This window comes from Haliaeetus albicilla, chromosome 13 (genome assembly GCF_947461875.1).
Source record: "Haliaeetus albicilla chromosome 13, bHalAlb1.1, whole genome shotgun sequence".
Classification (NCBI taxonomy): domain Eukaryota; kingdom Metazoa; phylum Chordata; class Aves; order Accipitriformes; family Accipitridae; genus Haliaeetus; species Haliaeetus albicilla.
In genome coordinates, this window is record NC_091495.1 from 13,564,355 (window position 1) to 13,589,356 (window position 25,002).

The 25,002-nt window shown below is 34.7% G+C and overlaps 1 protein-coding gene across 7 annotated transcripts in view; it reads right to left on the minus strand.

The window, feature by feature from the left end:
• The window catches only part of SYT14 (synaptotagmin 14), a 103,163-nt gene that overhangs the window by 67,112 nt on the left and 11,049 nt on the right, over positions 1–25,002 (minus strand). For 4 of the 7 annotated variants that reach the window (XM_069800219.1, XM_069800218.1, XM_069800217.1 and 1 more), the window contains exons 1-2: positions 6,868–8,133; positions 2,335–2,553 (exon numbers count right to left, since the gene is read on the minus strand). In XM_069800219.1, the coding sequence (XP_069656320.1) occupies positions 2,335–2,553; positions 6,868–7,810 (1,162 nt within the window). In that variant the 5' untranslated portion in view covers positions 7,811–8,133. Of the gene's footprint in view, positions 1–2,334; positions 2,554–6,867; positions 8,134–9,100; positions 9,266–24,310; positions 24,359–25,002 lie in introns of those variants that run through there. The other 3 variants (XM_069800221.1, XM_069800220.1, XM_069800222.1) reach the window with 2 other exon arrangements.

Consider the following 25,002-nt stretch of genomic DNA (forward strand, 5'->3'; position numbering starts at 1 on the left):
AACATAATTTTGTTGAGACTAATGGATTGCAAAAATGAGACAAAATCATCACTCTAATTTGCAAGCATTTTGCCAAAAATGATAGAATGACTGCAGGCTATCAAATAAATAACGTTGCTGATTCTCCACTCCTTTTAAAATGTAGGAAGAGAATGCTCTCACAAGCAGCAACAAAAGCAAAATACTGACAGTATTAGAGCTTTTTTTGCAAGTTGAAATATGTGGTTAAAAATTTACAATTTTCTAAGTTAGAATGTTTTGATAGCTTTTGGTTTAAAAGTTTTTTTCCAAACCCTGAATGTTCTTTCATTATAATAAATTCAACTTGCATACTAATTTTAGAGTGAATATGTGTGTGCATATATAAAAATGGGGTTTACATCCAGTCGGCTTCCTGAATGGCAAGAGCATTGAGAAAGGATAGCAGCTGGTGACAGATATCTTTAGCAATAGAAGAAAAAACTGAAAAGGAGGAGGGAGGAAAACAATTGTAACTTTCCTGATGCAGTACTTGGACTTGCCAACAGGGTTCTTTTGTCTTAGATTCTAACCATAATACAGATTTCCAGGCTGGAGTTCTCATTCCCCAGAAGAGCATAAAAGTCAGTGACTATGAATTTTGATGATCTGATAAGGTGATAAGGAAGACAATTATTTAAAAAAAACAAACGAAAACAAAAAACCTGGATACAGGCTAGCACAATGCCTTTGGAGCTTAAGTCTTATAGGGGCAAAGTAAAAAGCTCACATGAACTGAGAACTTTTCACTGAGAAGATGAACTAGATAGGATAAAAAAAACCTGAACAACTGTGAAATAGAAAGAGGAATGTCACAGGTTCCAACATGAATTATTCTATGACTGTTTCAACAGCCAGCCTCAATAGTTTGAAAAGAGACAAATACATTATTCTGGGTATCTGAAAGTTGTCGTCTTGCATAATTTGTATCTGGTATTATTTGCTAATAAATAGAATTGAGTTTTCCATCTTCTGTTAATATACATCACCAATCTTTCCCAACAGTCACATAAGCCGTACAAAAAAAATTTGTATCTAATCTTTTATATCTCCCCCACCAATGCTGTTGATAGATCTAAGTAGATATAAAAATCAAACATGATACTTTCACTATCCCTCTTCCTTGTTGTCCTCCATCACAGTGCCCAAAGGTGGGTTCTTACCACCTGACCTCACCTCTGCATCTCCTTCCCTATTTGCTGGAACTCAGACTCCCAGCCTTCCTACAATTTAACAGCAAAGGAAAGAATAAAAATTTCTGATGATCAGAAAAGAATCCTCTTACTCTGCAACTTACTTCAATTATGGCTTTCATGTCCTTTGTGTCTTAACTTGGAATCATGAATGAGCATGCACTAATTTCAAATTTCAGTGGCAAACAGACTTTTCTATATTTGAATTACATCACATAGTAGAAAATTTACATTTTTTTCAAGCAATTCTGGACTGTATAGAACATTTAAGGACAGATATCTTTTAATTACATGTATCCACTTTTTTTAGACAGTATCAATCACTAGAAAACCTTTGCATTTTAACATATTAGAGGGAGATCAATAAATACGTTACTATAACACAGCATCTATATTAGAATCTGACTTTTATGTAACTTCAACAAAAGCTCACTTTTCATGCTAGAAAATGGCTATGGACACAGTTCTCACATATAGCTATTTTCAAGCACAAAAATTATATTGACAAAATTGACAGCAGAATTCTCAGCCTCTGTGTCAGGTTGTCACCCTAACTTAAAATCAAGAAATGTATACCACAAAAGAAAATATCCATTGTTTACATCCAACTTTTAATGCCATGGAAAAATTATATTAATCTAAACTTTGTAATATATTCTTTCTGTGATTTCAAGAGAAGAAAAGATACAGAACATTCCAGTAATGCACACTGCAATGACCATATGCACCATTAACCAATAACTAATACTTTGCTGCTATGACAGCTTATCAGTAAAGGAACAACAGCTCTTCTTTGTATTTATAACACCACAGTATTTATCAAGAGTTGCCATGCTTCCTTCCTAAATCAAAACAGTTTAAATTCCCCCCAAAATAAAATTACTAATGATAAAACTGTATGAAACTTAATATAACAAGATATTGTATCATTTGCAGTATTTCTGGAAGAATGCTCACAAGCCTGTGCCATTTTTTTTGAGCATGCACAAATATAAAAGATATCTGGATATTTCTTGCAGACATTGACTATTTGCAAGTCCAGCTGTCTTTGTCTAGGACTTAACTTATCCAGAACATAATTCTGAAATTTGGAATAAAAGGAATGCTTTTAAATCACTCTTACCTTCATCTATTGAGGCTTCACTACTGTATCCATCATATTCAGCAGACAGGGGACTATATTTTTGTCTGGTTTCCCATATATAGTTTTTTTGCTGTCTGCCATCCACCACTGGCAGCCTGGAACTCTGGGTTCTAGACAAGGCCTCATGATATTTACCCAGTGCTTCATCTTCACTCTCAGATGATGAACCATGCTGGTCTTTACTCATATAAGAGTTGTCTGTTTGAATAAAATAAAGCAAATCGACTACAGCTCAAAATAGAATACAACAAAATAACCATAAGAGGTTATCACTGAAGATATTTAACCTATTTCAATTAAAACTTCTGTAATATTTTAAAAATATCATCTCCTTGTAATTATAAGTATTATGTGATTTTGTAATTGGTTAGAGCTATTTTTATTTTCTAGAAAAACTGGAAGATCATTAAGCCCCCCAAAACCATTCTAAAACTTATTCAACAGAAAATGGATCAATTTATGTAAGGCAGCACACACTGAAGTTCTTCAAACCCTTCATTAAGTAAGAAAATGCTTAAAATAATTTATGTAAAGTAAGTCCAACACTGCTGCAATATTACATTTGGATATGTAACATATCAAAAAGGCAGCTCCTGATCCTCCATTCCCAGCTGATTTTTGCTGTGAGCATGCAGTGTAACATAGAAACGAAAGTGATTTACAAAGAGAAACCTACAACAAAATCGTCTTAAGATATTTATGTCAGTAGTGCTTAAACTCACAATAACAAATGGGGAAAAAGCTAGTGAAAGATGTTTGCATGCACAATTTTATTTAACTTACAATAAACAGCCACTTGTTCAATAACTGAAATTAATGCAGATTCTCACTGCAGACATCTGGCAACAGCAAAAATTGTGCAGAAGAATCTATCTAGTTAATTCTTTTATACCAGTTCTTCTATAATGCCCAATACTGTGGCCAACTTTTTCCAACTATATCTCAAGTATGACTTCCTCCCACAAGTCAAAGATTCAGCTCCATTTCTATTTTGGTAAAAAGAAAGCTTCCTCCTCCCTTTTCCAAAACTCACATGGATTCTGTCCAAATTTAACATGCCATGCAGAAGTTCTGCAGATTTCAAACTCTAATAGGCATTAAAAGAATTCATGTAAACTCAGTAAAGGTCAGCATTACCACTACTCTGTGAGCAAGCCTATGGTATATGATTTGCCAATGGATTTCCATTACCAGCAGAGCTACGAGATGCCCATAATGCTGTTTTTCAGCTCTTGATTCTGCAAGGGAATATTGTCTAACACGCTATCTAGCCACATTCAACCGCTTCTCCCCTCCCTGCTTTTATGCCCTCCTCCCAGTCCCCTATCCTTAGCTCTAGTTCTGCATTTCCACTCCCATTAGTCTGTCTTCATGCACCAGTCTCACTCCTCTGCCTAGGTATTCCAACTAAAGGAGGGTTTTGGCTTACCCAAAATTCAGCCATTTAAAATTAAAGTAACTCAACCTATTCCAGCCACCTAGGCCCTCTTTCACAGTCAAGTGTTTGCTTCTTCCTACTTCCTTCCCTCTTTTAGGTAAGCCTCTAGAGCAGATGAGTAAAATCACTTCCCATAGAGGTCTATTTCTCCCTGATACTCATACAAAAAGCCTATGCCGCAAGTTTAGGTAAGACATCTTTTGCAAAATTACATTTATATGAGTAGAAAATCCTAAATTCCTGTCTCCTGGCCCCATATTCCAGGTTCCTGCTCCAAGCACCCACTTGTGGTCTCTTATGGGGATTTCCTCTTCATTCTCTTTATCTATTCAATCCCAAATTCTTTTTACTTGCACCTAACCAACTACTGATGTAAGCTCAGTCTTTCACCCTTAGTTTCTCCACCTTCATGTAATGTTATCAGTTCTCTCCATAGCTGTCACTCATCCTACTTCAAATCCCAGTCTACCACTTGCACTGTGTCATATTCCTCACATAAGTCATGTTTATTCTCAATTCTTCTGTTCAAACTTCCAGTGTTCTTCAGTAACCGTAAGTATCAAAAGCAGGATAAGACCTGCTCTGTTCTTAAACCCCTACAATGAAGCATATGAGTGCAAATGGGATAGTTAGTGAATTTAGCAAATTATAAGAAGTGTTTACCATGCCTTTTCAAAAGGCAGAGTTTCTGAAGATTTACAAACTTGGTCAAACTTACATGTTTTTTCATAGAAGAACATGGGCATATGTGACATGGGAAAAGTGCTCTCCGACATTTCCACTACATACTCCAATATACAAAGGTGCTGAAGCATATTAGTGAAGCAGATGTGAAATCTACCTATTTTTTGCACAGATAACCAGCATGTTTTTCCCATACTCTATTCCAGGAAACAGCTAAAGATTTTAAAACTATAGCTTAAAAAAACCCCAAACAACAACAACAACAACAAAACCCAAAAAACCAACCCCCAAACCCCAAACCATCTCAGATAGAAAGCATGCCAAATTTCATCCCAAGTATTTCAAATTTGGCACACAGTTTTAGGAAACTGAAAATAAGGTCTTGAAATGGAAAATGTCAGGAAACCTTAACTGCAGATGGTGCTGCCAGCTCTACATGTAATGTGTACGTAATCTTAGTTTAGTATTTATAGGAAAACTGGTGCCTTAAAAAGAGTGCTAATGAGCAACGAGATCTTTCAAATCCAGGCTATCAATTTTAATTCAAGTCTAACAGATATGGTTCTTCCCATTGTATGGATGGCTACAAAGCAAGTTCAATTATTTCACTGATCACTTATTGAAAATACCATACCAAGCAGGATATATTCTGGCCAGCAGATTCACTCCAAGAGGCTGCCCAGAAAAAGAAGCCTCCTTTGCTGGTACACAGAGTAAAATTTTGTATCTCATATGGCACCCAACAGGTTGAAACCTGCCGCCTAGGAAACTTTTACAGATTTCCAGAACTATAATTAAAGTAGGGCATACCAGGACTAAAATATAGTGCCAGATATCAGTATTAGATACATCATTTATCATTACAAGAAATGTATTCACAAATGTGAAACTAAGTTCATTAATCAGTCTATATAAAGAATGGAATACTATAAAACATGGTAGCAACATGTTTGAAAGAAGTACTGAAAGTTATGCCTCTAATAATACACTGACATTTGTAAGCATCCAGAAGTTCTCAGTGATACCAGATATTTTTTCTCCAGTTCCTAGCATAAAAGAAAAAGAACAAGGATGTATACTATTACTACAAGTCATGAAACAAGAACTCTTCAGAGGACTTAAAAACCTCATTAAAGTTAAAACACAAGCTATCCATGCAAACATTTTTAAAATGAACAATACAAATCTGTTTCAGTTTCTTGGGGAAAAATAGCTTCCTGCACATTAAAAAAAATCCTCAGGGTTTTATGCCTCTACTTGCCACTTCTCTTTGGATTTTTATATCTTAGTTGGAAACTTGCCTACAAGAATTCAGGTTCTTATTAAAAACTTTCTTCTATTTGGCTAACACAAGTCATATGTAATTATTAACTATTGAAAGCTACTAATTTGCTTATTATGGGACCTAAAATGCCATTTTTGATAGAGAACATACTTTACAAATATTGTATTACGTGAAGAAATAACAGATAAGATCACAGTTTACCATACAAACACAGAAACCACTTCCTAAATAAAATAAAAAAACCAAACTGAAACAAAACAAAAAACCACCAAAACCCAACAAAAAAAAAACCCTGAAATTTTCAGACAAGGGAAAACACACACACTGAAAAAAACCCAAACCTATTTCTATTATGAAATCATTCATTTCTCTACAGAAACAGCATCTCCAGAAAAGCCCATGTTGCTTTATAAAAATTCGCTACACAGCCTGCAAAACAGTTGTGTAAAAATGCAAGGTTTTAATTCTTACTCACAAACTATTATTGTAATTTCACTGTCACATTGTTTAAGACTGGATGCTAAGGACAGCACACATAGCATCCATATCAAAAATACATAGGTTTTCTTTGTAACACTACAACTTTAGTTCTTTCTATACTTAAAATCACTTAATTGCCACTTCTCATTGAGTTTTGTGTCTTGAAATTATCTTACATATCCCAGAAATACATTCTGAAGATCTACTATAATGTAAATGTAGCCGAAGTTATTTTTTTTCTTTATCATCACATTTTATGCAATGCTTTTAAAATACATAAAAAAACCCCACTTTCACAGAACAAGTGTTAATTTCCAGTATTAATTAATTCATCGTTTTTAACAGAAACCACACAAGGCACTGCAGACAAGGTAAGAAAAACTGTATATAGAAAAAAGAAAAGTTAGAACATAGGAAAGGCATTTATTAATCTGTTCCTTTAGGTAATACTTTAAAAAGTAATTAACTTCCAAGAAATATCAACATAATTAGAGAATGAAGCACTGACAACACAGACATCCACAGGAAATGCTATTATTAAATATGCAAATTAGGTGAAAAAAGTAGGAAGTATCATAAGTTTCAGGAAAGGTTGAAGAATGGAGTTTGCTGATAGACTCCTCACCTTTTCCTGCTGTCTTCCTATTACATAGCTCTCTTTCTGATTTCTTTGAGTTTTTCTTTTTACCCATTTTTGCAATTGTAGTTGACACATATTCTTCATCCTTTGATATGAATTCTCCTTTTCTGTCAAAAAAGGCTTCAGATTTCTTTTCTTTTATTTCATTAATGCAATTGGGGTGGTCATTGTGCATCTTCTTCAAGCTGGAATCTGATAATTTTTGCTTCTGTACTTCAACAAGTTTTGTTTCTAAATCTTGGGGAACGTTCATACTGTGCACTTCTTCAGAACCCTTAAAATCACCTCCAGGTGACCGCGGTTTGATTTTTCTATGCAAGCGATTCCCAGATTTAGCTGATACTGCACACAGGCAATTGTCTTGTTCCTCAATAGAGTGCTCCATTGTAAATTTATTACTTTTCAGGTTACTATCCTTAAAGAACTTATCATTGACAAAACACTCATTTCCTCCTACTCCTTCCCTTTTAAAAGGTCCTCCTACAGTCTTCAAATCCTGAGGTACTTCTGTATCACTTGAATGATTATTACTATCTGTGCTTTTTAACCGGCACTGGTTTTTGTCAACAACATGGTCGGATACTCCATCTTGACTTGTATCTTTTTTTACAAAATCTAACGAATGAGTCTCTCTCTGTTCTGCAATACCTGTCTTCGCTTTCATATTAATTTCCTGAGAATGAGTTAATGATGGTGTATGTTCCTCTCTCCCTTCCAGGGGTTTATCATTCTGTATTTTGGAGCTTTCATCTTCTGCTCGAAGGCCATTTATCATGCTTGTTACTTGTTCTGTCACTGAATCAGCTACACTGTAGCCAACCTCTCCAACAGCACTGGTCAGATCATCCACAGCACTGCTAAGCGTGTTGACCAGTGAAGACACAGAGGGAAGGCTCAGATTCTGGTGGAGGTTTCTGAAAAACGCCATTTGTCCAACCTATGCAGCAACAACTTTTAATACCGAAAGGTCCTCTGCTTCACAAACAGATCAACTCCATTTCTCCAAGTTCAATTTGAGAGCTATTTGCTTTTGCTACCTCAAACTCAATACATTTACCAGGGGAAGTTGTAGCTTTGCTCTTTCCATTCAATATGCATTGAAAATAGTAAGAAAGCAGCTAAGTAAATATCTTGAAATGAAGCCACAATCAACCAGCAAAACCATAGTCTTTCATCAACTGCAGCATCAACTAGCCATAATAAAATTCATTCTTTTCAAAAATAAGACAACTGTGTGAGGTGGAAACATGGTTTTTTTATTCTAACCTGCAAAGAAGAAGTTATGAGACATTTAAATTATGTCCTTTCATCAATGTCACACTAAAACAAGCTTTTAACATAATAGCTGCACAAAACCACGCATCATGGAGACTTCTTCAGCCCAAAATATTTGTTGTCTTTTACATAAGGTAAGATATTTTGAAACATGAAGACTTCTTTTGTGGCAAAAGAAAGTTAAGATGACAGACTTAATTTCCAGCGAGGAGAACTTTTTCTGTCTCCAAAGAAATTGAAAATAAAAATTTAGCTGCACCTTTCAAAGAGGTAGAAGGGAAGAAAACCTCCCAAATTTCCCATTCCGTTCTCTGGTGCCTGCCTCTTCCTCTCAAGTCAGCTAACTAACAAAGCCCATTCAATTTCCACAGCCCAAAAGTAGAAAGGGGTTATTTTAGCAACCCTCAATATCTTTTTAAAGGTCTATTTTTTTAATTTCACATTATCCTTAAAGACCTTCTTCTATTAAAAAAGTATAGAAATAATTTGTTAGTCAGAGATAAGATGTCTTTAGTTTCTAATGTTTTACTTCTTTAAAATTATTTTCCAGGTGAGTAAATGCAAGACCTTCTCCAACAGGTCAGTGAAGGATTTTAACAGGCTGAGTGAAAATCCAATAATCCCATTCATAAATTTACTTGAGAAGATTTAATTATACACAATTATGGAACATTTAAGGTATATTAAAGAGTATTCTCATAGTGCAAGAGAAATATCTTCCCATAAGCAAATGTCAACTCTTCAGTTATATATAGCTGTTGAATTTCTGTGGCTTGTGAATACAAAGGTTTCTTCCTTTCCACATACTGCACAGTCATGGTAAAAGTCAACATTGTGAGTTTTCATCACTTGAGTCAAGCAATTATTTGTGTATTTCTACACATCGTTGTAAAAATGTGCATTCTTATAATTAAGTTTAGTACACTGTATTTCAGATACTTACAAAGTTTATCTTGTGAATTCTTTCTTGTAGTGTATCCTGAATCAAGATCTGGGAAACCACTAACATTTTCGAAACACATCTTCTTATTAATATATAGGAAAAGTAGCAACATGAGAATAATGAACACCCCAACAGCAGACAGGAATCCAATTGCTTCAGGAGATACTAAAAAGAAACAGAGAGAAACACGTTTTTAAAAGTCTTGTAAAAGTTTAACTCGTAAAAGTTATAATATTTATCAGAATTCATCATTAATAAATACTACTAAATTTCAAAATATATATGCAAATATAACCAAAAAAACACCATTTAAATTTGAGTTAATGTTTAATCATCTTTTCAAAGAATAGAAAAGTATCTGGTCCTAATCTAAGGGATGACTGACATTGTGAGCAAGAGGTTCTGCTGGAGTACTGGACCCCAAAACAAGACAGGGTCTCCGAAGAAAATGGGGAGATTATCAGCAGATGCCAAGGCCGATGATTTTTGATGGAACATCTGAGACAGCGCTGGAGCACTGGAAGGGAGCTAAGAGCATTCCCCTCTCCTGGAAGGGGCTGGATGTTTGGCTACCTGGACCCAGGGCCAAGTCTAAGACAGTGCTGCTGGGGAGGGACTGAGCCCTTGCTGGTGATGCCATTGCCTCTGCCAGCCATGTTCTGCTGAGCTCCCAGCTCCTTTTTCCTTAGGGACCAGCTGGCCCTTGCTGCTCTCTGACAAGTAGTATGCTGTGTGAGCAAAAAACAGAATGAGAAAAAGCAAATAATGGTATGTTCCTTGCCCTGGTACATGTGCCACTTGCATATTAACCAAGAAAGAGCTAAGTGAAATAGAGATAAAGCATACTTAATCAAAACCAGGTAGAGGAAAAAGGCTGAAGTAGACTGACATGTCTTAGAAAGTGCATAAAATAAAGAATATGTAATTGCTATTAAGCAGATAACTGAAAGGGAGTATTGGGCATCTTTTGCAGAGGTAGAATCTTGCAAGTCCATCACTATCCAAGTAACAACATCAGTAATACCATTTAAGGCCAAGAGTGGAAACGGTTTTAGAAATATGAAATCTGGGAATAGATGTAGCAAATTGGACCAATGGGGAAAGAGTAATTAAGAGGCAGCTTGTTTATCTGAAGGGAGACTGGGCAGAGAAAGGGATACAGAAAGGCAGCAAAAAAGAGGGCCTAGAAACGTAAGAAATAATGAACAAGTTATAAAAGCAGTTCAAGAACAAGAGAGGGCAGATGTTTTGACAGGAGGAGTGCAGATGCCCACAGACTATAATGAAGCTCACATGCTTCATTAATCAAGGTTGCCAGGATGTCAGAGGGAAGACCCTTGGGCAACCCACTGGACTCTCCATTGGGTTTACACATCCAAAAGACTTGATGTGATACGTTAAAGGGCGACAGAATTGCAAATTTGTTGCTAAGTAGTGTGGGAGGTTAAAGAACTATAATCCAATAATATTTAGGTGCAATTTATAAGAAAAAAGTGATAGAACTCAATAACTGCATGCAATTAACAATGGTGTAAAGCATTATAGAACTACTAAGTGATTCAGTCGTATGTTTATTAGTTAATTAATCTGTTAATTGGTTTATTAGTAGTGTGCTGATCAACTAATAAACATTATAGCCTCTTATATCAGTTATGTCTCAAACCTGCATTCTAAAGAGGGAGAGTAGGACCTTGAGGTAACAGACACCTTAACACTCCAAGTGGTTTTTGTGGCCTAAATACACAGACATGCATCTTTCAGGATTGAACATGGCTGCATTCATCTGTATGAAAGCTAGGATTTCACATATCCCTTTCTTTCAGCTGCTTTTGCTAGATTCTAAGTGTCCCTCTACTCACTACCATAAATCCCACTCTTGGGGGTTGATTTTTTTCTATTTATAAAAGATTTATGAAGATTTATCAGACTTATGAATTCCATTTGCCAAGATCTTGGCACTTCACTTTAGGAGTATAATGCTGTGTGGCAACATCTTTCACTATGTAAAAGGAGTGGGATTAAAGAAAAGTTGGCAACAGACGCTGCATTCTCAAGATATGCAATACAAAAGGACAAGAGGCAACAGTTCACAGTAGCAACAACAAAAAATCCAGTTGGAGATGAGGGGAAAAAAATTACAGAATAAGAGGGGTTTTTCACTGGAACAGACTGCCTAGATCAGTTATAAAATCCAACTTTAATGTTAGCCCTGCTTTGAACAGGGGGCTGAACTGGGAATTACTTTCCCAGGAGCCTTCCAAATTAAATTACTCTTTGGTCTACATATGTCCTTTGTAAATGTGGGCTCATACATCTATGTAAAAGTGCTGACTGAGAAACACACACAGTTCCACAACCTCCTCAGTTTGTTTTGCGGGATGACAAGGAACATTTGTGGTCCTGTTCTTAAATAATTATACAGGTGTGTTTTAAAAACTGGAAAAAAAAGATCAAAAGCAATGCACCTTACACCATCTAAAAGGAATTGGTCAGATTTGCACGTTTACTTTGAGCTGGACATCCAGACCTATCTGAAACTGTGAAAATTATTTTTGCTTCACTTTTTACCTCTGACCAGAAGAGATCATGTAACATTGTGCCTAGAACCCTGAAAATTTTCACATGAAAAGGAACCTGCCAACAACTTTGAACCACCCATCCTGACAATACTACTAAAAAAAATACCAGAATGGCAACCAAAGAACTCCCAAAATGATAAAACAGAAACCCCAATTACACTAGAACCTCTATTTAGTCAATATCAAACTTGAGTAAAATTTTTTCTTGTTTTATTAGATCGTACCAGAAAAGCTAGGAAAAAATTGAGCAACTGTCAACTGAGTTAAGTTGGGAACAGTCTTCTGAAGAACTGAAGGCAAAGCTAGAAATACTTGGAAACCTTCAAAATCTGACCTCCACCTTCCAACCCACTAAAGTCCAAGAAAGAACAAGAAATACAAGAACACAGTATAACTGCTTAATAGGGCCAAAATAAAACAAACAGGGCAACAGGGAGGAGCAGGCATGTGGTATTTTCAATTTCAGACAGTACAACAGAAATGCAAAGACCCGTAGAGTTACGGAGTTTCTCATCAGTTCTTTAGGATGAGATGTCCTGCTGCATCAAGCAGAGCAACAAGGTGATAAAAGTGGAATTCCGTTCTGGGACAGAGAGGAAAGGAAGCTAAAACTTTTAAAAAAATATTTTCATTATCATGAACAAATAGGGAAAAAAAAAAATCCCTTTGTTCACGAAAGACCTTGGTTGCACATCCTGCTAAGATTACCTGATATTCCCTTCAAAAGTCTGCTTGGAGTTGCTCATCATTTCATTAAAATCACTTGTTACAGCTGAAGTATATGGCAACTCTGCCTCACACTAAAGGGTTTTTGTTTGTTTTTAAGTTCCCCCAAAAATAGTGAAGCCATGATCAAGAATGAGGTGAAGGAAAAAAAATTACTGCTATAGTGGTGACTAATTTTTTTTTTTTAAAAGCCCTAGTGTTCCCTGATTAAGAGCAAGGAAAATTTGGCATGTCAGGTGTTCATTTATCATTTGTCAGGCATCCATTTACGATTTTCATGCAATCTTCCTAAACATGGGAAAGGTCTGAGATTTGACAAAACCCTCAGTTTCTGTATATTCATTTTTGACCTCAAAGTTTAACAGCTGAAATTTCCTAAGGTTCTGCTGGCAGTAAGCATGCTCCCTCCCAAGACTGCATATGGATAACTGAGAATGTCTGGGGTTATTGGAACAACATCAAGTTTTCTTTGAATTATTGATCTTGACCCAAATGAGACTAGAGACCGGCCAAGAGCAGAAAATCTTCATTTTTCAATAACTTCCAGTTCTAACACCTATCAAACACAGAGGCAGTGGCAGAAAAGGCAGGAAGAAGAAATGCAATTCACCACACACAGGGACCAACAGAAGTGAGAGTGAAATGGAAGATGGCAGTTAGGCACAAGATAATGATGAAATGGGAAGTACGAGTCATGAAGAAGGTGCAACATTGGGATAGATTACACAGAACAAGTTGGAAACTTAAGAGAAGGCAGAAAAATAAGACAGATTAGGAAGACTAGACAGGTAAAGATAACGGAACCACAGAAATTTATCTATGAGGATAATTGCTTTGCTATTGGAGCAGGCTGTCCTAAGCAACTTTGCCTGAATTCAGTGTCAACACTGCTTTGAGCCGGAGACTGAACTGAATTCCAATCATTCTATGATTCACAACAAAGGACAGTGAATGTTTTCTTTTAATAGGATAGATTAACTGTACAACACCTTCAGAGAAAAGTAGTGCTGGCCAAGGGCAAGTATTTCCCATTTGATCTTTTGAAACCGTTGGTTTAAATTTTGGGGTTTTGTTTTTGGTTTTTTTTTTTACTTATGCTTATATTGTTCAGTAGTCAAAGCTGCTTTGATCCATCAAAATATGTGCTTAAGGAAGTTAACCACAACCTAAAAGTAACTTGAAAACACAATGCTTTTGGTTTTTTCTCAAGTACTTCCTGGATACTAATTAGTTAAAAAAGGCACTGTATGCAAACTGTATAGTTCTCTACGGAAACACAGTATCTGATGACATCTTTCTGGAGTGAAAAAAAACATTGGCTGATACCTTACAAAAAGAATGAAACTTTAGCTGCAGCAAGACTGCTTAATTATTTATGTAATTAAGTGTGAACATAGGGCTTGAAAATTATATTCCCGTATCAATTTGCATCCATGTAAAGAATCTTAGAATGCTTGTTCACAGATTAAGTATCTTATCAAGTTAAAATCCTTTAATGTATTACCATTGTAAAGCCAGAAAAAAACCAAATAAAATTGTACTTCAATTTTGCACATGTAAATGTGTACAGATTCCCATCTATGAATAAAGGTTTTATACATCACACTAATCCTTCAATTAGTTTCTCACAGCTGAAATGCCAAGCAGTTATACTTCGTAGACAGAAAAAAAAAAAAGTTCTTTTTTGCATGTAAAATACATCTGTGTCACATTCAGCACCAGAATTATTTTGATTCAAAACACACTGTCATAAATTCTTATTGGTTTGGACATTAATTGTACCATTAAAAGCAGTTTAAAAACTCTCAGAGGTTCCCAGTGGTTTCTTCTACAATCACAAACCAGTAGAAAGACAATATTTTCTCATAGTCACATTTCAAATTCAAACATCCTACTTTTATAAACTTCATAATTATCCTCAGTTCTTAAGAAAAACAACAATGAATGTTTGAAATTCATACTAATACAACACACTTTTAGAAATACTAAAAGAACAAATGTCTTGCTACAAAGTTATGACTAATTGAATTGCTGGCTATGGAAATGGCATAGAAAGTTATACTTATTACAGAAGTATTACATTAACATCACTAATTCACTTTTACTATTATTATCACTAGAATTAGAATTATTAGAACACATAAACTTACCATCTCTTCATCTTAAATATCAAATTAGGATCTCTTTCTCAAATAACTTCCTTATTATTAAACAATTTTTCTTTTCCAAAAGATGTTTCAAACTCTTCAGAAAATAATGGCATCTTTAAATAAGTATCACCAAAACAACAAAAATCCTCAGACATATTAAAAAGCATTTAATGTTTTTAATACGTATCTAAACCCCCAATTATATTTAATATCCAGTCATTATTTTTGGAGCTCTCACACTCCACATCATACTGCTCACTTAGCTAGTAATGTAAAAAGCCACATAGTTACCTTAGTGATGTTTTAATTATTCATTTACAAAGCAATACTATCTGTTCTGTGCACAAATTAACTACGGGTGTGATCCAAAGAACCTCAATTAACTTTAAGATCCTAGCACAAAAACATTTGAAATGAAAAATGTAAGCTTGTTTTTATTTATAACCCGTTTTGTTTTATTTTTTTTACAACTTGATCTAAAATATTTTAGCCTTTAAAATTCTTTTAAATAAACAGGACTGTTGTTTTGTATTTAGTCCTGAAGACGAATTATTTATTGTTATTAGTTTTTACACCATTACATCTTGACATTACATGAAAATAACCTGTGCTGTCCAGCTCAAAAGTATTTTATCCAAATGCTATTCACTGGTGCTTGTCACTTCATACCAACTTTCCGACTTGCACAAGAAATTAACATATTTTCAGAAAGCTAAACAGGTTACTGAACCAAAAAATAAGACTCATGCCTTGATTGCCTTTTCTCCATGCTTAAATTATTTATCTCCAAAAAGCACATATTTATTTCTCACAGACAACTCATGTCATAATGGAAAAAAACAAATAAAACCCTCTATACCTCAGAGTCAGCTCAGAAGTAAAATACTTTGGTCTGACTGATTACTCAACAGGAATCAGAACTGTACTTTTGTATGTGTCAGTTTACATGTAAATATTTTTTTCTTTTATGACTAATTATATAGGATAGTCTCTTCTCTAAAAGTAAGTAACTGAATTTGAAGGCTACCTACGATTTTGTGCTCTTTCTAAACAGTTTTTCTCTGACAAGGTAAACTCAATACACAAAGTTCCACAATAATTTAGCAGAATTATTGTCTTCCTGTTTGCTGGAGTAGTTGAAGAAGCAATCACAAGTGAATAGAACCTAGTTTACCTAGACAAAATGCTACACCTACAGGGGGCAATATTTTATCCAGTGTTGTGTTAGAAGACTTAAAAAATTGAATTCTTGACTAGCTACAGTTTTACAAACAAGATAAACTCTATGTGGCAGCTGACATTACTATTAGAATGCTTTCCCATAGAAAAAAACAGAAGCAACTTTGCCATAAAAATTGACTAGCTGATGTTTCTGCTAAAAATCAATGACAGACAACGAAGTCAGAATTCCCTCTAAACATTTTATTAAATGTGCAAAAAACAAAATTCCAAACGTATTTCCTATGCTTCCTGTTTTATTCTGTATTCATCTTTCTTCTTTCTCTCATATAAAACACCAGAACTATGTAATTCCTTTCTACAAATTTACCCATATCTTTTATATTTTGCCAAAACAAGCATCAGAAGTGTTTTAGCTCAACTTAATACATGCAATTAATTCTCATCTATTAATGTTTTTAAATTTTTAGCTACATTTAGGTAACATTAAAACTGAAACTTTCCTGTATAAAGATGCTGTCCCCTTCAATTAAAACTTGTATTCTGCCTTTCTTCTCCAGCACAGACTTCTTAACTTAGCCCACCGCTAATGGCTATGTTTGTCAGTGTATTATGTTAAATACACGTTATACTGCTAGTCTTATGATGTTCCTTCCTACATGTTTTTCTCCTGCATCTCGCACTTTGTTATACAGCAAGTTTACATGTTCCCCAGTACAAATTACAAGCATGTGCAACGAGCTACCTGTATTTCAACACTTCAAATTTCTATATTGAATATATTACCCTGAGTAAAATGCAATTTTAAATGAACATAAACCTTGAATGACAATTGAATTTCAATGCAGAACTGAAAAGAGCACTGCATTTCCTAAATAAGAAAATTATTAACAATTTTGAGTAACATGAACCTTTCAGAAGTTTTGAAAGACTGACAGAATGAAATTGGGATGGAAGTGCTTATTTAACTTTCTATTTGGAACAACAATGCCCTTTAAAAATTCTATTTATAAACCTTTCAAAGTAATACTGGGGAAAACAGAAAACTTACATTATCTGAAGTGATACACAATGCCATTTAAAGGTTAATTTATTAAAAAATGACATACACCTAACATTAAGTAAAAAATATATGTCCTTGTTTACATAAAAAAAAATTTACTGCAATTACTGTATCACAACGGCTACACTGGTCTAATTCCACCACCACTTTTATTGCAGTGAAAAGTTATCAGGAATGATATCAACTTTTTTCACCATTTGGTTTATGTCACTTCATACTTGCTGAAGGATAATCTGCACTGCTACAGAGATAAACCAGAACTTCTTTTCCCCCTCGTTTTCTTAATATCTAATTACAGGGACTAATAAGAAAAAATACATTTTAACATCTAGATTCCAGGACTTCCTTCACACAGGAATGTATTTTAATTAAAAGTCTAGAATGTATTTTAATTAAAAAAAAATTATTTAATTTTATTATGAGCAATTAAATTATTTGACTAAATATTTACATCAAATAAGAGTTCAATATATTTCATAAATTATAGTTTGTGTTAAAAAGGGCTTGGTTCAGCAAGTTAACTAATCACATACATAACTGCACAAAAATACTTCTAGCAACACTAGTACTGCCTCTGCAGATCATCATTTACAGGATTCCTTTCCCTTTCTTTTAAAATACCATACTGAAACTGTCTTTTGGAGATAAATTTAATTATAGGAAAAAGAGGACCCTGGACTCCAAAATATCACTGATGTAAGAAAGAATTTAGGAATAACAGAAGCCATAGTCTGAGATGGAGATTTAAACTTTTGACAGAAATCTTTTAATTCCTAAACCCTTATGGGCTGAGGAAGTTGTCAGCCTGCCACCCCTGCTGATTTACCAGTCCCTCAATGCCTTTTCTCTCTAACATGGAATTCATCTCCTATTAAGTAGTATCTCACAACAGAAATCTCTGAAAAGAAACAGTGAAGGAAGCATCTCATTGCTACTTGGAGTAGACATAGATCATGGAATCATTTTCATTACCTCCAAATCCCAATAATCTGCTGCAATTACATAGCATATTACAAGACTGTATTCTCAACACAGTGGGTAAGAAAACAGCTGTGATTATAGATTTTTAATGGCACTCTCAAATAATCCTCCCAGTGCAAAAGTATTGAAGACCTGCAGGGGTCTAGAGACTTGTGGTTTGAAAGTTCATAGCTACTACAAAGTAGCTCTCCACTACTGGGGAAAAAAAATCTATGTAATAAAAATCTCTTAAAACCACATTTTTCCTATCAGCCGCTACAATTAATAATGAAGTGTGAAACAAGCCAGGATGCAGATTTCTGAACAGCACAGTGATTAACTAGGATACATAGTAAAGTACTGTGCAGTAAAAAATGATTATATGAACATTTTAAGTGAAGAAATGACAGGGTTTGGATATAGCAAAGTTCTTACATACAAAACTTGCTACAGAAGAAAAGGTACTCTGATAGTTGCAATTAAGTGATCCCAGTAGCTGCTGCTTCCCAGAAGACTCCAAACACAGGAGAACACACAGAAACATAACTTTGCTTCCTGTACGGACATCAACAATCTCAAAGAAAAATACTTACTTCGTATTAAATTTTCTCTAGTCCAAAATGTATGAATACAGATTAGCTTTCCAACAGAGTGCAAAATTTAGTATATATCCCGGTGTTGTTAATTCTAAAATTATTACTTTCATTTTTTTTAATATGTAGTCATACTTTTATAATATCTCCCAGATCTATTAAATTTAGCATTCATGGGATAAAGGACACAAAATTTCTTCTAGCCTGGAAAAAAATACGTATTTGTCTATTAAAAATTAACTAGTGCACAGTTATGAACAGATACTTACTATTTTCTGTGTATATTACAAAAGTAGCTTTAATTGTGTATACTTTTTAATGAAGAGGTTTTATTTCTATCTCTGTAAAAAGAGGAAATGCACTGCACTTTGTACTGTCCACATCTGAACTCTTAAATGAGTAGAAACAATTTATATTTATAATGTTTTACATTAATGTGGGGTTACCTAATTTAAAGAAATTTGCTACCATCTGTGGTATCACCTTTCTCTTGAAGAATAAGAAGTTCTACCAACTGGATGACAGCAGAAAGGGGAAAAAATATTTTGTTTCTTTTTCAGAGGCACTTAGTGTAGATTATCATAAAAACTGTAATATAACTTGAATATCAGACACAGTTGACTTTCAGTAAAATAATGTTTCTACTTGTAAAATGAAATTCATGAATAAATATGATTTTTTTCCATTTGAATTAAATGCAGTTGGCAACTTAACATTCAGATACATGCAAATGGATAAGGATAGTTGACCAGAACATTAAAGAGGACATAGTTCTACTTAAAATATACTTCTGACAAAAGAAAAATTCATACCTTCTTATCTTTTCAAAATTATTATTACAAGTGACATTTTTCATTGTCAGCCAAAGACGTTGCTCTTTTTGCAACTTCTTTCTTTTGCATATTAAAGAGCACTTCTTTTCCATTATTAGTCACAAAGGCAGTTTGCTGAATAATTTCCTTTGTTTGCAAGACTGCCACAACAATAGAAAGAAAAGAACATTTGGAAAAGAAAAAAAGGCTTAAAAAATAATTTTTAAAAATCTGTACAACTCAGACCTTACTCAGATACTCAGTCTACATTTCCATGAATTAAATACCAAATAAATTGCTGAGTTAGAACTATCACTTTGCATTACTTCAAAAATACACAAATGAACAATGAAAGGTGAAAGAGACCTAAAAATAATATGGCCATACATTTTCTGCTTTAATGTCACCTCCATGTCGCACAGTGAATATTACACATATCAGAATATATTAAAGAGGGTTTTTCTTCAGTTACAGCTCAATATCATAAACACTCATCACAAGTCTGTCTCGGCTGTATAAACAGAACCTCAAAACAGCCTTAATTAAAACATTAGTACATCTAACAACAGTCAATTCCCAGTTAGACTAGCAGCCTAGCTACAGTGCATTACACAGACAAAAAAAGAAATATTTTTCTGAAGTCTGATGTCAGGTTCCCTAGATTCTTTTATGTCCATAGCAAATAACCAAAGGAACAATTTAATGTAACCTCACAACTCTCTCAAAAACATGTTAGGAAAGTAGCCAGCAAAAAGGGAAACCTTTAACTGAGTAATTTCAGAAAAATCCTGTCACCTTCTGCTGTTGTCAAAAACCCTAAGTGACTGAATGAAATGACTCAGTCACTACTAACTAAACTATGCATGACTCTTCTTTCCTTAGCCAAGCCTTCAATTTGTATTGTCAGACAAGAAGAATTTGAATATGTGTGCGTACATAAAATAAACTTGCATTAAATAACAGAAGTAAACAAGAAGTTAATTTATACCAAAAGCAAAAATACCTCCTTCCTTTTTCCAATTTCCAGAATTTGACAAAGCGTAAATACAAAATCACACAAACAGTTCAATCACTTAGCTATGTTAAACACAGGAGACACAAATTTCAGTCCTGTATTACTGAACTTCTGTAATAACTAATCATACTTTAAAGTTCTTTTCTATAGCTGGAAAGTGACTTGTTCTCTATTTTGCAGCTATTAGATGTTACATAATGGCCACAAAAATATGCACGTTTTCAGGACACACACCCCCTATAAGTACGCATATAGAAAAAGCCTCTATTTAAAAATACATACAAATTAGTTTTTAAGGCTTTCCAGAAAAGCCTATCAGTCTTCTTACTCCTGGCCAGCTCTTTGCAGATTCTTCTCAAAAATGTATGAATCTGCTAAAAGGAAACTGAACAAGCAAAACACTATAAAAGTACTTTAATCCTTCTTGTGCAGACTAGAAGTGGACCCACCACATTCTATCTTGGGCAACGATGAAGCTGTAACAACATTATGTGACGTGGGGGCAGGCCCTGTGCTAGACAATTGCTACACCTTTGGTTAGCAAATCTGAGTTCTGTATTGATACTGTATTGGTATCATATTTACACTAGAATTCAGATAATCTCAGATATTCAATAAGCATTATAACCGGTACTTGCAAATCTTTGAGTCTTAGAAAGCTAAAAATAAATCTACAAACCAACTTAGTTGTATTTATTTCAGTGGAAGCATTGTTAACATCAAAGAAGTTTTAATGATGCTTTTAAATGAAAATGCAACTGTTTGCAGTCCCAGTACGGCAGCCTAGAGTACCTAAAAAAATTGATAATGAACGTAAAAACACCCTTCCATTGTTTTGGCTAATTTGAGAAATGCAAAACCTCACAAAAAATGAAAAGTGAGGTTTCAGATTATTTTCATTTTAACAACTGAATATGGTCAGAGCAGATATTTCCTTTTTAAGCTTTGGTTTGGTTTTTTTGTTGGTTTTTTTTTTTTTTACAGTTATGCCTTCATACATAGATAAGAAGTTTTCATTAAATAATTCGAGCTAAATGGTGTGGTCACACATAGCCTTGCAGACCTTTCTGGTCCATTTCCACATTTCATCATCTGATACACCAAGGTTCCTATTTTCCTAGAAAAAATGAATGGGCAGGCAAGAACAAGACAATTTAGGAATGTGTTATTTTGCTAACCAGAAAGAAAAATTAATCACCAGCAACAGGTGTTCTTCAAGTCGTATAATCCCCATATAAATTCTAACTACACTCCATCACTTGAAACCGGAAAGTTTTCCTGTGCGTTATTCATAGAAGACACAAGCTTGCTTGCTTGCTTTTCCCTTTTCCGTATTCAGTAGAGGACAAATAAGATGGAACATCACTGTTTATCATATTAGTTGCTTCTCAACAACAACGTACTTGGAGAGACTATGAGAAAGATGGACAGACAAGCAAAGCACAAATGTGCACTGGACATCTCTAAGAATTCTAGTTACTTATGCTGGCTATTTACTACTAATCTTTCTTTCAGAGGTTCCACACAGGCACTCTAACTACAGTCACCTGGCAGAGTTACCTACCATCACCTGGCAGAAAGCATGGGAAGCTTTCGGGCAAACAGCAAACGCAGAACCATTCTGTCAAACACTGCACCAACTCTCAAAGCCTCATAGATAGCATGTGGTAAAAAATGAAAGAATGATAGGAGTGCCGGGGTGCACTCTCCTGGTGCCACAGTCGCACAGACGCCAGTGAAAAAGGAGAGGGGGACAGTGCAATCTTGCCTAACACCAGGCAAGACTACAGGGGATTATCCATGTGTCAATGTGAATACTTAATTTGGCTATCAAACTTCCACCGTGAGCTCACAGACCAAAAAATGCTTGGCTTTTCACAGCGCAGCCAAGAGATGGTGAAGAGGAAGACCTCTATGCCATGAAACTTTTCAACTTGATCCTATATAAGCTTGAAATGAGTACCCAGTGGCACTAAAGACAGAGCTGGAAGGTCTGATTTGACTAGCTCCAGACTGCTGGTAGCCAGGAATTCTCTGCTTGGAAAGGCCTTCCTATTCTGAGGAGGTCAATACAGATCTTGAGCATGCACTCTGATCCTGGCAAACAAGCAGGCCTGGACAACTGGCAAATAAAGTAATCCTTTGGAGCCTGGCCATTGGTCAGACAATAAAAACATCCTGAATGCGTATCAGATGATGTGAAGTCTTAGATAAAGTAATCAAAACACTACACGACTGGAAGACTTGAAGTATGATGGCAAGCATCTTCTGCTTTATATGTACACCTCAAATAGGGAGAGAGGACAGACAAGTATGCACCCGGCTCCACACACTGCAAGGAGAAATTTGTCAGTGACATGGCTGGGCGTAGGGGCACACAAGGTTAGAATACACATAGAAACTCATATGAAGAAAAAAGGAACCCAACATGTGGCAGGTATAAACGGCACTAAGAGGATACTTCTCTTTTAATCATGCTTATCCCTAAGCTAATTTATAACCACCAATGCTAAAACACAGGTTCCATGCAACTGTTTCTAAAAAAAAAATGTTTATAATATCATATCAATGGCAAATGCAGCCTAGAATCTAGTGTTCAAACATAACATAGAACCTTAAAAAACAATGCACGTCTTTTCAATTTAGCTTCCCAGCAATAACATTAAAAAACATACAGCACTGCCTCCAAGAACGTAGAAAAATTGTTTTTCTTAAAATCACTACAGTACCCTGAAATAAATAGAGATTAGCAAGATTAATAGATTTTGAAACTTTATCAGTAGGCTTCCTGAACTTCCAATGAGTTTCATAATTCAGAAAGAAAAACAGAGCCTATTACAGAAGGAATACAGAACACTGTGTACCAACTTATACACCAACAGAAAAACAGAGATAGCAATAAAGAAGTTTTAAAAAAAACCAACAAAACAAAACCCCCTCCCGAAAACATAAAAAGGAAAAAGTACACCCCCAAGTGAAAACGAAGTAATTAAAAAAGCAAGAATGAAACAATTTACAGTTTAAAAAAGCATAAAATTGTTTTTAATTACAGTACTGTCAAACCACATACAACACCCAATTATTCTTTTAATAGATATTTGGAAAAGATGACTTGTGATGATAAAGCTATTTTTCACCTTAACTGGTAGACTTAATTCTGAGGTTAGGAGATATTAAGTAAATGTTTAAAAAAAAACTCATTTTACTAAAACCTTTAAGTGAATGCAATAGAAACTAAGCTCTATTCAGAAGCCAAACAAAATTTCTTGCCACCAAGCACGACATGGTTTGACAATACTATTAAGCCAGTGTAACACTTAGTTGTCAACAGTCTTGCAGCCCTCCTCCTCTCCCGCCACACTTTATTACTCCTTTCCGTTTGAAAGCACTGAGACTCTTCTAACAGTGAGTCAATGCAAGGAACTAATCCTTGAAGAAACTTTTCAGGTTTTTTAGGTTAAGATTAGCTTTCACATCAGAACACAGATGTTCAATAGCAATGCCACAGAAAGAAGCGTAGGCCTGGCAAAAGGGACAAGAAAACAGAACTATATCTAGTCATTGTATCAGCTGAGCTGTACTGTCAAACTTCAACTTCTGTCATTGTAACTCAGCTTTAAACCTATAAAAGTCCTCTCTTGAGCACAGCTCTGTTTCAGGCTCTATTAATTACTGGTTTCATTACTAATACAGTCATTTTCAAAGAAGTTTGAGTCATTAGGGTCTCAACTGAAAACATAGGCAGAGATTGCCAGTCCATTACATCAGTTGTTTAAAATACCCTCACAACTTTCTATTACTACTAAAAATAAAATCATCCTACAAATATCTGAACAAGGCAAAGATCAAAGTTTTTGTGGCTTCCTATCACAGCTGAACAACATTAACAACTTCCATGTAACTCAGTGAATATTGGAAGAGCACATTTTTCCTTCTTGAGAAAATTCAAATTTTATTTTGGAACTTCACATTTTATTTCTTTTTTTCATTGACAGCATCAGCATCAAAAGATTTTGCAACACAAAGATGCAATGCTAAGATCCAGAAAACCCAAGATTGTAACATTAGGTAGCAGATTTCTCACCAGTACTATTCACAAGCTCAGAAGTTCACTTTCACAAATCATTGCTTACCTTTTCTAATGCAGATTAGCTCATGTACACCGCAAGTTCGTTCTCCACCTATGTGGAAATAAATCATTAGAAAATATTAACAAATAAAGTGTATTTGGCTTCTTAAAAAGGCTTATAAACAGTGTAAAAGAAAAAGCTGTAAAACCATGTCATTTAATAAAAATGCAAAAGCTTGATTCAACAATTTTTCAATTTATGTATGATATTCTTTGGAAAAAACAATAAATGTACCTTTGGCTTAATACTACTAATGATGGCGCAGTTTGAAAACTCTTACATAGAATTTTTACACAAACACAAGCAAACTAACTGAAGCCACACTAATATTTCCCAAGTATAAAACATTATTTCCTGTTCTGAGGGAACTAGCATCTACAGAAGAATTCTCAAAATATCAAAAATATTTGTAACATAATAGAATGCCAAAATAATGTTGTTATTATCTTCCATGGTAAGAAAAGAAAAAAAAAAAAAAAGAGAAAGCCTGTTACTAAAGGCTGGGTTTACCTGGTATTTTTAATAAAAAACATTTTAGTGTTAGAATTACAGGAGTAAACAAAACATCAACACATAATATACCTAGTGAGGGCAATGAAGGAATCCACAAAGCAAGGAGAATACATTCAGTCAACCATGTTGAAAGAGGAAGGTGTGATACAGGGACAGGACATGAAACAAGCTACTGTTAAGCC